The 16067-nt window shown below is 36.8% G+C and overlaps 1 protein-coding gene across 2 annotated transcripts in view; it reads left to right on the top strand.

The window, feature by feature from the left end:
- Positions 1–16067, top strand: part of LOC140749475 (CUGBP Elav-like family member 1-A) — a 509605-nt gene that overhangs the window by 67117 nt on the left and 426421 nt on the right. For both annotated transcript variants that reach the window (XM_073082526.1, XM_073082525.1), the window contains exon 3: positions 5315–5378. In XM_073082526.1, the coding sequence (XP_072938627.1) occupies positions 5329–5378 (50 nt within the window). In that variant the 5' untranslated portion in view covers positions 5315–5328. The remainder of the gene's footprint in view (positions 1–5314; positions 5379–16067) is intronic.

The following is a 16067-nucleotide window of genomic DNA, read 5'->3' as shown; positions in this document are numbered from 1 at the left end:
ATTACCTATCCTATTCCTACTCTAACTTAACCAAATATTTTCTAGAGTGCACCTTTCAAGCCTAAAATTTTAACCATGTTCGTTTACGGAAAGCACGTGCTTAATCACGGAAGTGTTCGATTTACTTGCCCGCTCTTGTGCTTTTCTATTCACGACGATCGTTCGTGAATGAGAAAACTAGGATAGGTGCAATTCTGTAAATTCTACACTTTTGAAACATAGATGATTTTTTTTCTTCTATTTTATGTAAATCAACATCTTTTATGCACCCTTAACTTCCTAAACAAAATAAAACCGTTAAAAAAAAAAAGTAGTTCACCCTAATTTACTGAGGCCGATTATGGATAAATTTCTACTCCCGTAAGTATTTACGGATATACCTAAGCTAACTATTAATTATATTGTAAGTTAGAAGTATATAATTGACAGTTATTCCAACTCAAAAATCTCAGTATGAGAAGGCGATAATAATTTAATACCACGCCTATAAATCCATTCAATAAATGTTACTTTATAAAAATACCAATCATGCTATATATTCGTTTTCCCAGATCCTTATTAATAAAACCCTATTTCTTAACCCTAGACCATTTCGCCTTGTACATAAATCACGGGTCTTTTCAAGTACAATGTGCGCTCAACGTTTCCGCTTCCATTGTCACGTCGCCCTCAAACGGATCTCCTGAGATCCCGGGGACTCGCAGCTTCGCCACCGAACTTACCTACTTGTTTCACACTTTCTTTATTTTATGTATGTTTACTATGTAATCGGTTTTAGGTACTTCTTTTTGTAAAAGAACTTCGTTTTTGCGGTATTATAAATTTAGGTTCGGAATAAAAGCATTTTTTTACAATCTCCATAACGGTTTTAAAGGTTAGCTAAGTCTACGAAAACGTACTAAATCCGATGTAGTATAGTATGAGCAGCGTTAGTTGGCGGGCACGCGTACGACGTGTTTATAGACGAGTAGCGTGTAGACGCGGTTGCACGCGGCGGGCGCCCGCTTATACATTTGTATATCCAAATTAGTTTAGTGCCACTACATATCGTGGGCCAAGAGCAGGTATCCGCTCCATGCATATTATTGGTACATGGACTATCTATATAGGCATAAACAAATAGTATGCACAGATAGATAGGACATAAGAGGTCTAAATAGATTTATTTATCATTTCTGGGTCTGAATTTGTATATATTTGTCCATGGAAGGCCAGGGTATCTTCATGTAGGGCTGTCGATGTAAAAAGCGTCTGTTTATACCCACGCCCATAGATATGGACATTGTGACTTCTTTTTATTACACAATCACAAACTTTGAAGAAAATCTCTTTTTGCACCTTTCTTGATAAATAAAGGGCTCATATCATTCATTTTTTTTAATAATATAGGAGTAGCAGACGAGCATGCAGTCCACCTGATGGTAAGTGGCTACTGCCACCCATGGACATCTGTAATTAACCCCAGATAGGATTAGATATTCCTACCTGAGGTCGGCCATAGATGCGCCGCTACCCCTGAGGACTAAGCTGGAACGCCTCGGAAAAGTCTGTCTCCCTTACCACACCCTTCAAACCGGAACACACTTACAGCGCCTAACACTGCTGTTATTAGGTAGAAATAGGTGTGGCGGTGGTGCCGCCGGAGTCGAACCACAAAGGGTTCTACCACCTTCCACTTTTCATTTTTTTTTGTATTGTACGTAAAGTAGGTTTTCTTTTTTCTTTTCTTTATTTTATAAATCGTATTCTAATATCAATGTTCAGAAGATAGCCGTTCAAAGTACATTGTCGGATATTAAGTAAGTAACCTCTCCGTTTCTCTCGTCACGTCGCTCCCAAATGACGGATCTGGGGAGAACGACCGAAGATTTCGGCGTACCGAACTTACTTGTACCTCACTTTCGTCTTTATATGCCGTAAAAAACTTTGTTGCCAATCGTTGCCCTGGAAATTTTCCCTAATTTTCCTACCTATAAGATGTTACCGTGTCAGTATATTATTACGTAAGCTACTGCTAAGCTATGAAATAATATGGTATGTTTTGATGTCAGTGCATTTTCATTGTCTATGTGCCTGTAGCCATTTGACCAAAAATTATAGACGGTTTTATGTCAATATTTTTGTACATTTTTTTACATAAATCAGTGATATAAGTGTTTTCCATGGGATATTAAAATAACTAACCACTACACCACTGCCTCTACCAATTAATTTAAATGTTAAAGGGATGTACATTATATATAATCTGGCCAGAAGGGGTGCAGATTACTTTTAACTTTGTGTTTTCGCGTCTTGGTGAAAACTATTAATATTTACAAGTTATATTAGGTATATCGAATTTAGGACCGAAATAAAGTGAGATTTTTTTTTTTAAGTATATGAAAGAACAGTAAAGGAATGAACATATTTTATCAGGCATAATATTTCGAGGTCATAGTAAAGAAATATCAAACGGCTATTGAATACGTTTTCCTGTTAATCGGACACTGAGGCTTATAAACGTACCTATAGAGTCTGATTATATTGAATTTGATATTGGATCGTAGAGAAATTTCTGAGAATTAATTGAGATATATAAGCCATGAGGAAATGTCTCCCTCATTACATGTTTTGTATATGGTATACGGTATTCTAATCACGGTATTCAACTAATTTCTAAAGAAGTGTCAAGTGCTTCGTGTCCTATTTTTTTATTTTGCACTAGTTTTGACTTTATTCTATTTTATCAACTACCTACTTTTGTAGTTCAAGTTATTTCTTTTTACCTATTTTTTAACAACTTACTTCAGTATGAAGTACAGGATTTCATAGAATATGACTTACCCTTGAGAAAGCATATCTAATGTAAAGAGTGATAACGTTGATTAAAATGGATCTGATATTATATGGGCTGATCATAGATAAGTATAGATATCTCACCGCCTTGTAATCGAAGGAAGTTTAATGGCTGTCATGGTGTAATTTACGCGGTATAATGCCGACATGCGCAGGTAAGACACGAAATCGAAGAAAAAGTGGGAAGAAATACCGTTTCATTCCTAAATGATCTAAAAACTACATTTTTTTTAATATTTTTCAAACACAAAAATACATGACAGTGACAATTGTCAAAAGGTTACATTTTCTTGTTAGGAGCGAGTAATATTTACTAATCTATGGAACTGATTGATAGATCGACGACAGACCAACATAGGACAGACGGACGGATGTATTGTCAGATAGAACAAAGTTATATGGATTATGTCCTCTTTCAGCGACCTTAAAAGCTTTCCTATAATAATATTAATAACAATTTACCAGCCGCTTTTTCATAATATCCATAATGTGATTACATTTCTCAAAGTTCGTTCCAATTGAAACAAATAACTTACCGGCGAGGTGGCCCGCGACCATCGCTCATCGAAATAAGCAATCATCTAAAGTACCCCTTTTTAATTATTCAAAATCTGTCCCATTCATTAACCGCCGTCCCCCTAACTCCCCTCGAACGGACAAGATTATTTACTTGGATATTATGAAATACATAAGACCGATGGCGCTATCTATTTCAATTTTCTTCCGAGCGTCGGTTTTGCGCTTTTGTGTGCGTCTACCAATCCGACAGGCAGGTACGGAAATGTATAACATTTTTTACTGTCGACTCCGTAATATTTTTAGTAATGAAAGGGAGAGGCTATTCGTCGTTTTTTTCCACTCCCCTCTCTCCCCCCGTACTATTCAGTATTCCGACGAATTAGGTCTTTTATGGGAGTCAGTAAGCGTAATGAAATTTATCCGGGTTTTATCGGATTTTTTCGTTGAAGCCCTTTTCCTGTGTGATTTATTGGAAATTACTTTCGCTTGTACTATTATGAACGATTTCAGATTCGATAACTGATTTTATTGAAAGCGAAATCGTAAATTAAAAAATATTGTACCTGGTCCTCCAGGAAGGGATTTATGCTGAGCGCTTTTTAACAGACGATTTCAGTCATATTTTTGAAGCTCGGATTTTTGTGAATAGACTTAGAATGAAGCAATTAGTTTTAATAATGCGATAAAATAATTTTATTTTACGGTAATTATATTAACAATCTGTAAAGATGAAGCGAAGTTGAAACTAAAGCACTAAAGTTAAGCAAGAAAATACTCTTAATTAAGATATCTTTATAAATTCTATCTGTGGCGAGTTTCGTAGCAATAGATTATGCCATTCATATTTTCGCGAACAGCAGTTAATTATTCAAACCTATCAGAATTAATTTCACATAAGCGTAGCTCTTAGTAAATGAAGCCGCGTTTAACACGCCAAAATTGGAACATAATTTTCTACATCCATTACCGCTAACGTAACTTTAATATCTATTCGCGGGACATCCCAGCACCGTCAACCAAATACGTAATAACCCTCTAACTGCGCGTGAATTATTAATAACAAAACGTTCGGAACGGGTCCGATGCACCCCACGCGATTGCTATTCGCGTCACGGCGCCTCCCTTCAGTGGCGGCAAATCACGCGCCACCGTGGCCACCCGGTAAATGAATATTGACATCCAACTAGCGGCGAACGGGTTGAATTGATAATCGACTTGCCATAATCGAGTAGCGAGTTTTCAAGATTTATAAAATTTATAGACGAAGGCTCTGAGTACGTACCCATCTTTGGTTGGGAAATGAGACTTACTCTCGCATTAATTAAGGCCGATTACAGGAGTTATAGGTGACAACAACAGAACTGATAAGCCGCCGAAATTACGGCGTTTAGGTTTGAAAGTTTTCTTAAAATTGAAGTAGTTAAAGAGTATACCGTTTACCTTACAGATATCTATGGTAAGGTTTACTGCCACTTTCCATAGATATCTGTAATCAACTCCATATACGAGTAGTAGATACTTGAATACTATTTGAAGCCGATAACAGATACATCACTGCTGAGGACTAAGACGGTCTCATATGATTGTGTAAGTTGGCCGGCATCCAGACCTATCAATGAAACGAAAGGACTTTAGGAATAAATTAGGAGAAATGTTCTAACTCCTTAGACATAACAGTATACCTGTAGCCGACTTCATGTAGTGTTTCCATTCTGCATAGGGCTGATTACTGAAGTCCAAGTGTTGCAGTGATCGCCTACCATCAGTAGGAATGCAAACTCGTTTGCTAATTTCATGAAAAATCGACCAACTACGAGTTGAATAATTATCACATCGAGGGTTCCGTACCGCCAAATTTGATTTTTTTTTAATTTTAACTTTTGGGTAAATAACCTTAAAAATTTGACGTTTTAAAGAGTGCACTGTACAGAATTTGAATATGAAATATTTTTCTTTCCAGATTTTTCGCAGTATATGGGAGACATGGAGGTCCAGGATTATAAACTGGCCGGAGTAACTGACAGGTAAGTCCAATAAATTTTTAATTTACCAGAAATAGCAAATCAGTTATAAGAACAATTTTTCTGTTTAATGGCATTTGTTATTATTGCGATTTAGAAAAACTTAATTTTATGCCGATTATATGTTATAATGAATTAATGATATTATTCTGTAGTTAAAATGTTATAATAAAGTGAAATGATTTTTAGTTGAAGGACTTAAAAGACATAAAGTATATTCTCAGATATCACACATTATCTCAAATATACTATGTTGCACACAATTCTTAAATTAATCAAAATATTGTATTGAAAAGGTCACAAAACACCTCAACAATATAATTTTACAAGCATTAACTCTTAAAGTCATCGTTAGCATTTCTAAACAAGTAAAATAAAAGAATATGCATGTTTTAACACTATATAAATGTATCAAAAAAAGACCTTGAGAAATATAAAAATAAAAAATGAACATATCTACACGTATGAAGTGGCGTTCAGCACCGAAATACACCTTGTTTACTCCAAATATCCAAGCTTACGGTAAACAAAGTGATAGCAATAAAAAATCTCTTATTCCGACCGAGTGGATACACGCACAACGTAAAAGTCACAATAGAGAGGCACAAACAATAATAACGATACGTTTTAATCAACGTGAAAGCACTACCTTACGTCAAAAGGTTTCAAGTTTGGCTGGAGTGCTTATAGTTACCCCCTCGGGTTGGAGAGCCCTCGCGAACGTCGAGATCGTGACGTCATCCTGTTTTCTTTTTTTTCTCCCCGATAGAGGTAGGATTCGTCAAAGTGCAATATCATCAAATCACTGTGAAAGAAGTTCCATGATTCGCTGGTTGGCGGAGTGGGGGTGAAATATTACATCGGGAAAGTTTCGCTTGCACGACGACGAATAGGTTACGTTCGGATTGTTTGCCAGTTTAAGATGTGAGATGGTAGTAAGAATACATATCATCTTAGCATCTGAATCTGACGTCTGGATTGAGTAATTAATCAGGTTCCATAGAAAAGGGTATCTATTTTTTTATTACACACAATTTTATAACTAGAACGAACATACGAATCATAATACGTACTCGTATTCATTATGACATAGAACTATCATTATACTACAAACTATCAATGGTTGACTACGATAATGGAACATCCATTTCTCTAATATTACGGAATTCATTCATGATAATTTTTAAGAAAAGCCCCATACAACTTTTTCCATTGCTGTACAGACCACCTGTTTGTTTGGAACATGATATTGAAGTAGCAACAAAGACTGACGACGACGTAAGGTGTCATTGATGCCCGGGGACATGTGTAATTAGTCTTGAAGACTTACTTGATATGCCTCCTGTAAAATGTATCTGCGTCACCGTATCCTTTTTACCAGACCAGAGCTGCTTAACTACTGCTACGAGTACCACCAATCATACTACTATGAATTTGTATGTTATATTTGTTTTTCAAATTATAGAATCAAACATAGCTCCAGCATTCACTGTTGCACATACCTATCAGTTTAGTGGCGTCATCTTGCGCCGAGTCACTCAAGACGTATTTCACGGTACGTCGGCTCACGAAATGATATTGTCGGGAATATGATTTGAGAGTGTAACAAATGTATTATGTACTGCACTCGCCGGAGGGAACATGTGTTCGATCTTGACAATCGTATTGTGACTTTTCTCTACGGTTTTATTGTTCTTTTCGGAGACAATGCTTGAAAGTTTTCGAAGTGTAACGCGTTTGTGATCATAGCAGTTATGTGCAATGTTATTGGTGGTGATTGAAGTGTAATTAGTATTTCTATGTATTTTTAGTGTTTTTAGGTTCCATCCTAAAACAATTTTCGGTCTATTATTGTAACTTATTTTAGATTTGACTATCAAAATAATTTCCATAACCTGTTTGAATTGTTCTTAAAAGTGTACATTTCAGAACTTGATCTTTATTATAATGGAAAACAAAAGTCCCACTGCTTAAAAATATAGCCTGTATATTCACTTCCACAATATAGACGAGTATAACAATAAATAATATTTTAAAATCCGTTAATCTATTTGGGCTGTAAGGCGTGTTAAATAATGAGAAATACATACCTACATATACGTTTGAAAGACATAACTCTCAGTGGTCCGGTAAGAATAATTTTCATTATGATATCAGGTGATTTTTTTTATAATATAGAGTAGCGGACGAGCATGCAGTCCACCTGATGGTAAGTGGCTACTGCCGCCCATGGACATCTGTAATCGACTCCAGATAGGATTCGATATTCGTACCGGAGGTGGGCCACAGATGCGCCGCTACTCCTGAGGAGTAAGCTGGAACGCCTCGGGAAAGTATGTCTCCCTTACCACACCATTCAAACTAGAACACAGCAGCGCTTAACACTGTTGTTATGAGGCTGAAATAGGTGTGGCGGTGGTGTCGCCGGATTCGAACCACAAAGGGTTCTACCACCTTTATTCATCATCAGCTCAGTGCTGATACAATTAATGCTTAGTCACAATAGTTAAAAAAATACATTCCTATTCAAACAGAAGTCTGCAAACACAAAGAAACATACTCTTTGCATGCAAGATTTCTGCCTTTCAAACTGCATGCTATCTTGCAGCCTCGTTAGCCGTGATAGCGGCGCTGGATGTACTGTTTGTTGTGTGTGTGCGTTCGACACAGTGACTTTGTGTGCATGCGACGTCATTAAATGTAGTCGAGTCGCTTTGCCCCTTTGTGGTTTGTGTTTTGGCGTAAAGTAGACGCTGCGGCGGATTGTTTATCCGCTTCCTCTGACTTATAAGTCAAAGCTCTGACGCTTATTGCACACAAACGTTATTATATAAATCCGTTTTATAAATCTTTGTCTCTTTATGTCAGTCGGAATCAGTTGAAATTATCTTGAGTCACGCAAAGGTAAAGCAATTAGATGTAATCGGGTCGTTTTGCTCATTTGTGGTTTGTGTTGTGGTGTAAAATGTAGACTTAGCGGATTACCTAATAATCCTCTGTGATTTATTTATCCTAAGCTTATCATACTTTATCAAAATATAAATAGGAAACTGTTGTATCAGGTTTGCACCTACGTATGTGTCTGCTGTCAGTCCGCTAATAACTTGCGCCGCATTATAAGGCCCAGTGCTCACAGTACAGGAATAGCACAAGGGTCCAGCGCTGCGTGAAGGGACCCTATGTGGCGGCCCTTACGCATGATCGGCTCGTTGACGAGCGAGCGTGCGTGAAGATGCGGTGCTGCGGGTGATGCGTTTAGCTATGGCTGCAGAGGTCACTGGTTCGGTTTTGAGGTCAACGGGAGTGTTCAACGGTGTGAATGTGGGAAGAGCAAATACGCTGTAGTGTTTGTTACGCGGCGTCCATCTTGTTGTTCAGGAGTTCAGGAGTGGCAACACATATGTGATAGGCTTCAGGTAGAAACTCTGTTCTAGATAAAAAAAAACGTTTTTGTTCAGTCATCTAACTCAGCATAAGCAACCATTACATTTTTAATTCACTGGGCAACCTATTCAACAATTACAAACCTTTTAATTATTATAGGTACGTTCAAACCCCGATAAATTGGTTCATTACACATGAAACAGGAAAATCTTTAAAAGCACTTTGACATTTGAAAACGTTGAAAAACCGTCACATCCATCTGTTGCTCTGATAAGCGCTGAATAAGCGAGCGAGTGACACACTTCCACAACTTCTGCGCGAGAAGTGACGAGCTCCATACGATTGACCGCAAAACCGAGAACGCATTCGTTTCACTTGTGACTCTTTTGTGTTACGAGTCACTTTTTCATTTCCTTTCCGGTCTCATGCTGTATACTAATTTGCGACTATACGTTTTCTAAAAGAAGTGAAAGCATAAAAAGTAGCGATAAGTTATTGGTGGAAACACATAATTTCATTTCTTATCGACTGGTCTGAAGTTCAAATCCTGGGCGCGCACTTATAATTTTTCAATTATCTGCGTTAAAGAAATTTATTGTCAGTTTAAAGATTATTATGACTGTCAAAATAAATTGGTTATATATTCCATTAACGTGATAATCTTGATTTTCGCTATAAACATAATATTTTACGAAAATATATCATCTTTTAATTTTATATAGGTAATTAATAAGATAAATGAATAGCGTACCGCATTGAATCGGGTAACGAACCATCTGTTGTTTACACTTGCAAAAGCTGAAGTGACACAGTTTTCATGACATCTCGTAGAGGGAGCGCCGAGCGCGTATAATTGACCGCGAAACAGGGCTTTTAACGTAGATGACTATGTTACTACATGGAGTCCTAATGCAAGACACACTTTGAATCAATGTTTATCCTTACTAATACAAACCGTTAATTGGCCGACTTGTGTTTAATAGTTCTAATAAATTCCCAGTCTCGGATAAATTAATAGAAACAACAATCAAAAAATGTCAAAGCATTTTGCTCGAGAGTCCAAGGAACTGTGTTTAAAAGGCAATCTTGTCAGTACCAACACTTACTACGGAGGCATGAATTCACAGTTTCGACGAAGTTTAAATAGAAATGCATGCAATTTAAATAATCAAAAATATCAAATAAAACTTCAGCACAATAAAAAATCCCAAAGCTTTGCTCGAGCATCCAAAGAACTGTGTTTCAAAGGCCGATCCCGTCAGTACCAACACTGATCACCGGAGGCGTCTCGCGGACGGATCGATAACCAATCAGCGGTTACCGGTACGTACCGTTGATTAGCCGACTAGTGTCTAATAGTTCCGATCAAGGCTCGTCTGTCTCACTCCGAGGATTTGTTGTTTTATTACAAGGAAAGGCGACTCTGCAGATTTTGTCTCATGAAGGTGATTTTAAACTCGTGAACGGAGGAATATTTTCAGGGTAAACTCTTTGTGGTTCAGCTCCAAAGATCACTACTAGACCTTTTTATGTCCAAAGAAAGCAGTGTTAAGCGCTGCTATGTTCTAGTTTAAAAGGTTTAGTAAAGAAGACATACTTATCTGAAGCGTTCCAACTTAGTCCTCAAGGTAGCGACGCACCTGTGCCCGACCTAACATAGGAATCTAATTTTATTTGCAGCTACTTACGTATGTCCTAGGACAACAGAAGCCAATAACCAACAGGTGGACTACAACTAATTCAGTGAGTTCGAAATCTTTTTATTCATAGTGCTCTTATAAGGCTGAATAGGGGTAACAGTGCCATCTTCGCTACGTACCATAATGTCTCACCATCTTTAAACTGCACTTAATTTAATTCGACATTAAGCGCATGTGTTCTCCGTGTAGTCACTGCACTGTTTGTCAGTACAACGTCATTACCAATACAGATCACCGGAGGCGCCAAGTGCACGGATCGATAACCAATCAGTAGTGGCCGGGGACTACCTGGGCGCTGATTAGCCGACATCTAAGCGCTACTGCTCGAAAGAGTTAATACACCGGCTCTTAGATGACACAGATGATATAGTACCAGTAGGTCAGTGACGTTAGAATGGATTAAAAGTTTTGTGCGATCAAAAATTTGTTTTAAAATGAAAAGCTGGCAGAATTATTACCCTGGTCAACAATAGGTCAACAACCGTTCTATATTAGCATATAGACTGATAAAACAATGTTTGGCGAAGTTCGATTGTGTGTCGACTACCGCTATACCTACCTATTTCTGGAGAAAATGCAAACCAGCTTTCCATTTTTGTGGTGTTGCCAGTGTATATTGTAGCTAATTTTAAATAAAATACGAGTAGCATCTGAAACCAACCCACATCAGGAGCAACGTGGTGAAGTATATTCCAGGCCTCATCCAAATTGTAGAGAAAGAGTCCCGCGCTCTTCTGTGGAACAGAAAAGAGTTATGTGAAAATTTCAAAATTAACATAGTGATAACCGCTTTCTAGTACAAATACAACAGGCAGTGCCGCTGTAGTTTAATGACACATTTTGTTTGTTTAATACCTACAGGCACTACTGGTTTTTCTATATTCAACCAATAGCGTAACGATTCTTGATATTTTCTCGATACTCATTAATTGGATGCGGTTTTCTGAATGCTACTGGCGGGTCTCGTAACTGTTGATTGAAACATAATGGAGTGGTGATAAAGACTTGATGCTGTGATATTCTGCCGTCGTTATTAGTTTGAGTGCCTTTATTTATAATTATCTTAATTGGTATAAGTAAGGAAATAATTAGATAAAATAAAAATGAGGTGTTTATTTACCCTTACAGAAAAGGTTACAAAAAGTTAATAAAAAATATTAAAGACCCAAAAAAATGCATTCCGTAGTTGATCAGTTTACTTTAAACCTCGTCGAGTTTTTTGAAAACACCTATTCTCAACATTTGAGCATGATAAGTGTGTAACCTTACCATTGGAGTCTGCTGCAACATAAAATACTAAGAGATGAAACAGATGCAAATCAACTAGGAACGGAAACTGAATCTTCAAAGGTCGCGTCATCATCGGAACGGTCGTGCCCATAACTAGCTCGGAGCCACATAGAGAGACAGAGAAAATCTGAGAGTCCGAGTAACAATGAAACGAATAGCCAGGGAGCGTCTTGTTTGTCGAACGTACTTGTCAAAGTCATTGCCTTTACTGCGCACTTTACAATGCAGCGTGAAATGCTTCACATCGCTTTGCATGATATACATTGCTTGTTAACTTTAGTTAGGTTACAACAAGTTGTATATATAACAAGCAATGGATGTATAAAAAGAAAATTGGCCAGCAACTGCACTGATATTTTCACGTTACGTAGTTACGCAGTCTTGTCGTATCCCAACATAGTCGCGAGGGCTCTCGACAACTTTATTTATGAGAGAACTCGACTAGACTGGGGGAGTATGCCCGGGCAACGCCGGAAAATCATAGAGAACACTCGACGACGAGATCATTATATTAGAAACTTGTTTTATGTAAGCTTCGTGTCGTTGAATTATGTTTTGATATTTCGAGTTAGCGGAGTGATTACGTTAAGTGTTTCGGGATGACACGGTATGGAATTTATTCTTGACGTTTCTGTCGAATAGTATGTAAACAAATATGTCTCTTTAACGTAACAAGATGGCAAAAATTAAATGTACTTGTTTAATGTAACACGAAGGCAAAAATTTAATGTAGGAATTAAATTGAATTGAAACTACAATGTTATTTGGTTCACATTTTTTGTTGAAATACACAATATTTTTCATATAAGTGTAAACGTAACGTTCGGACAGTGTCACAAATAGGTGTTTACTTATTTGTCCGAAGAAAGGAAGCGCATCTGCAGGCACGTGTACGTTGAATATTTTTTTTATTTCTTGTAAAAATATTTTTTATAAATGAATAAAACACCAGATAAATAACAAAATTCAATTTTCTAAAACCACTTTTTAGTGAAATTACTGATATTGAAAGGGAAAGTAACACCCTATATCGTAAGTCTAAGGGAGACAACACGAATTCATTTATTTCGTTTAATGTAATACGAAGATGTATATCACGGGAACATCAACTTTATATTAATCAAAAAACCGAAACACGTGTAAAACTCCAACGAAACGATCTCCACTTCAATGGGTATCGACGAAAATCGTTCTAACTTTCCCCGCATACAAGATGGGAATTTTCCGAAGTTAATCAATTTATAAAGTTGTTATTTTATCTTCCATCTACATAATATCAAAACGTGAGAGGTGTTTTTTTGTAAAGATAAATTTTATGTTTTTGGTCATGGGTTTGATAATACACGTTGGTCCAGCGTAAATTGGTCGATATACTGGTTAGAGGTCAGTACAATCCATTTCCAAAAGTTATATAACTTACCCTTAACTTAGTATACCAATATAAAAAAATTATGGTATATAATGTAATATGGTCACCTATTCTTTATTTACAATTTAAAAGACGTGTGGGATTTGTAGTATGAAAGTATTTGTATGAAAAGAACTTGAAATAGTGTTAACAATAAGTTGTTTTTGGTTTAAAATTAAACAGTACGATTCTAAATAAAACAAAACATGAAACTAAATATAAGGATACTTTATTTCTGTCTATAGGGACATTTAGAAATTGTCACGTACGACATTTTCTATACGTGACAAGTATTATCCATTAAAATTTGTACTAATTATTATATTTATGTTTATTTTCTAACCAATAATAAATTAGCCCGTATTATTATATATGACCTTTTAACAATTCTAAAATACGTAAATCACGGGCATCATACTAGTCAAAGTCAAAGTATAACGTTGTTATTTTGAATAATACTGTTCGGTTCGTGTTTTACGATGTCGAAGTGTTGGCTCATGAAATATTGATGGACTGATAGGTGTTCTTCCAACTCTTTGATCTGATAATTTGGTACCTCCAACACGTCAGGGGTTAATCAGAGTTTCGTCGATCACGGCTTGTTTGTAAGCAATTTTGGTGTCGAATTTGGGGCTCGTCAACTTCATCGGTTGAGTTTAAGTTTCGAATTGTTGTTGGTCGTAGATATTCTTATTAGCCTATATTTGTATTATTCAACGTAATGGTGTGTAAAAAGTATTCATATTAATTATTTATTAAATAAATCCCCTTCTGATACATCACTATAACATCAGGAGTCGAGGCATAAAGATAACTATCAAATTAATTTTCCTTCTGTTTTGTTATAAAAAATATATTTTTGTTGATTTAAAAAAATACTTTCAATACGCACACTTGGGCATTTGCCACAAACTCCAAAACTATCTAATGTTTGTCTTGATCAAAAGCCATGCTAGAAGTGGTAGATTGAAGCTCTGAAGGTGGTAGATTTCTGCCTAATAACAGCAGCGTTAGGAGCTGCTGTATTCCGTTTTGAAGGGTGTGGTAAGGGAGAAATACTTTTCCGAGGCATTCCAGCTTAGTCCTCAGGGGTAGCACAGCATCTGTGGCCGACCTCAGGTAGGAAATTCTAATCTTATCTGGGGTTGATTACAGATTTCCATGGGCGGCAGTAGCCACTTACCATCAGGTGGACTGCAGCTCGTCTGCTACTCCTATATTATAAAAAAGAAGCGCTTGCAAACCTATACAAACTACGTCAAGCGCTCTATCCATATGTTTGATTGGTGTGACATGAGATTTCTTAATATCTTCACAAAAAAAAAAAAAGTGAGCCGTCACGGGACGCCTGGCAGATGTGAAACATCGACATTATTTTGTAAAAGTAATATGCAGAAATGAACATATTGTGATAGGAACTAAATATGTCATAATGATAAAATAAAATATTACGATTTTTTTCCAGATAACAATGACTATTTATTGAATTCGATTGCGCATGGCGACGCGTCGCCACACCGTACACACTACTGCATATAGACTGTATATATATACCATCGTATAGCGTGGCCACGGCATGCGTCGCCACGCCAGAAGTCGGTTTTACGTGCGGCTATAGATGTTTCACATCAAAAATTAGAAACATTTGCCTGGAAAACACGATAAGGTTTTTTATGTTAAATCGTTGTTATCTAAAACATAATTACCTCGGACTCTTGGGTCCATTAACCAGCAGAATTAATGCGAAGTGGGGAGTCACATCTGCGGCCCTATCATATTTCAATATCTCCCATATTGTCTGGGCGATGCAAAGGATACTCCGTACTAATACTTGATATACATTGCTGTTTATATGAATCTTCCTTCGATTATTATTTTTTCTTAATAACCATCATTGGCTGATCCACAAACAATTATTGTTATTCTTTCTAGACGATCTAAAAGTATTTAAAGCATAGAAATCTTAGATCACAGGTTATTCGGCCTCTTAATAAGTAAATAAATTATGGTGATGAACTGTGATTCTCTCAAACATTCATTTTAATTGAAAAGATTCATTTTTGATGACTTTTTAGCCGCTTAGTTAGTCCACCCGCCCGCTGCCGTCGCTTACCACTCGACTCACGCCGCGCCACTGTTGACTGTGTCCAAGCGGTAACGGTTAACCGTCGTAGGGTCAACTTACCCTGATGATGCTCTGATGTTTTGGAGTGAAACACGGGTTGGTGGTGGTATGTATGGTGGTGTATATTTTTATCTTGCATCTTTACCCAACCTTGGTGGGAGGGAGGGTGGTACAAGCTGCATGGCTTAAAATATATACCATCATAAATATTAGTAGAGGATTGTTGCGAAGTATTTTTATCTTGATAATTAGTTTATCTTAATAAATTCATTCAATATCTGCCTTGCCTGGAATCGAAACAACTAACGCTACTACTATCAAAAAAGTTCTTTTTGAAAAATCTATATATGACAATAAGCAATGTACTCGCAACACTCCAAAACGTTCCCCTGATCTCGAACGCCACAGGTGCATCTGCAGACGCCGGCGTTGTTTTACAAACGCCATTTGTGTTATTGAATATTGCGTTTTATCTACACGACAATAAATAATGATTCGAATTAAGTATTGTGGATTTATATCGTAGGAGCTTAAAGGTTTACGTTCAAGATGGTTTAGGTTTAAATTTAGTTTATGGATAAGGATTACCGTTCGTTCCCAATCGATATAGGATAATTTATTAGATTTTCTGTATTTCATATCATTTTATATTGTTGTGACCCGGCAAACGTTGTGTTGCCATATTAATAAAAAAAGGGTTGTTCAGCCTTAACACTTAGGGGTATGAAAAATAGATAGTAGCCAATTCTCAGACCTACTGAATATGCATATAAAATTTGGTGAAA

Source organism: Epargyreus clarus, unplaced genomic scaffold, assembly GCF_041222505.1.
Source record: "Epargyreus clarus isolate Ecla_fem2 unplaced genomic scaffold, WU_Ecla_fem_2.2 ptg000018l, whole genome shotgun sequence".
Taxonomy (NCBI): Eukaryota; Metazoa; Arthropoda; class Insecta; order Lepidoptera; family Hesperiidae; genus Epargyreus; species Epargyreus clarus.
The sequence above is the reverse complement of the archived record's forward strand: the minus strand, read 5'-3'. Positions and strand labels throughout refer to the sequence as shown.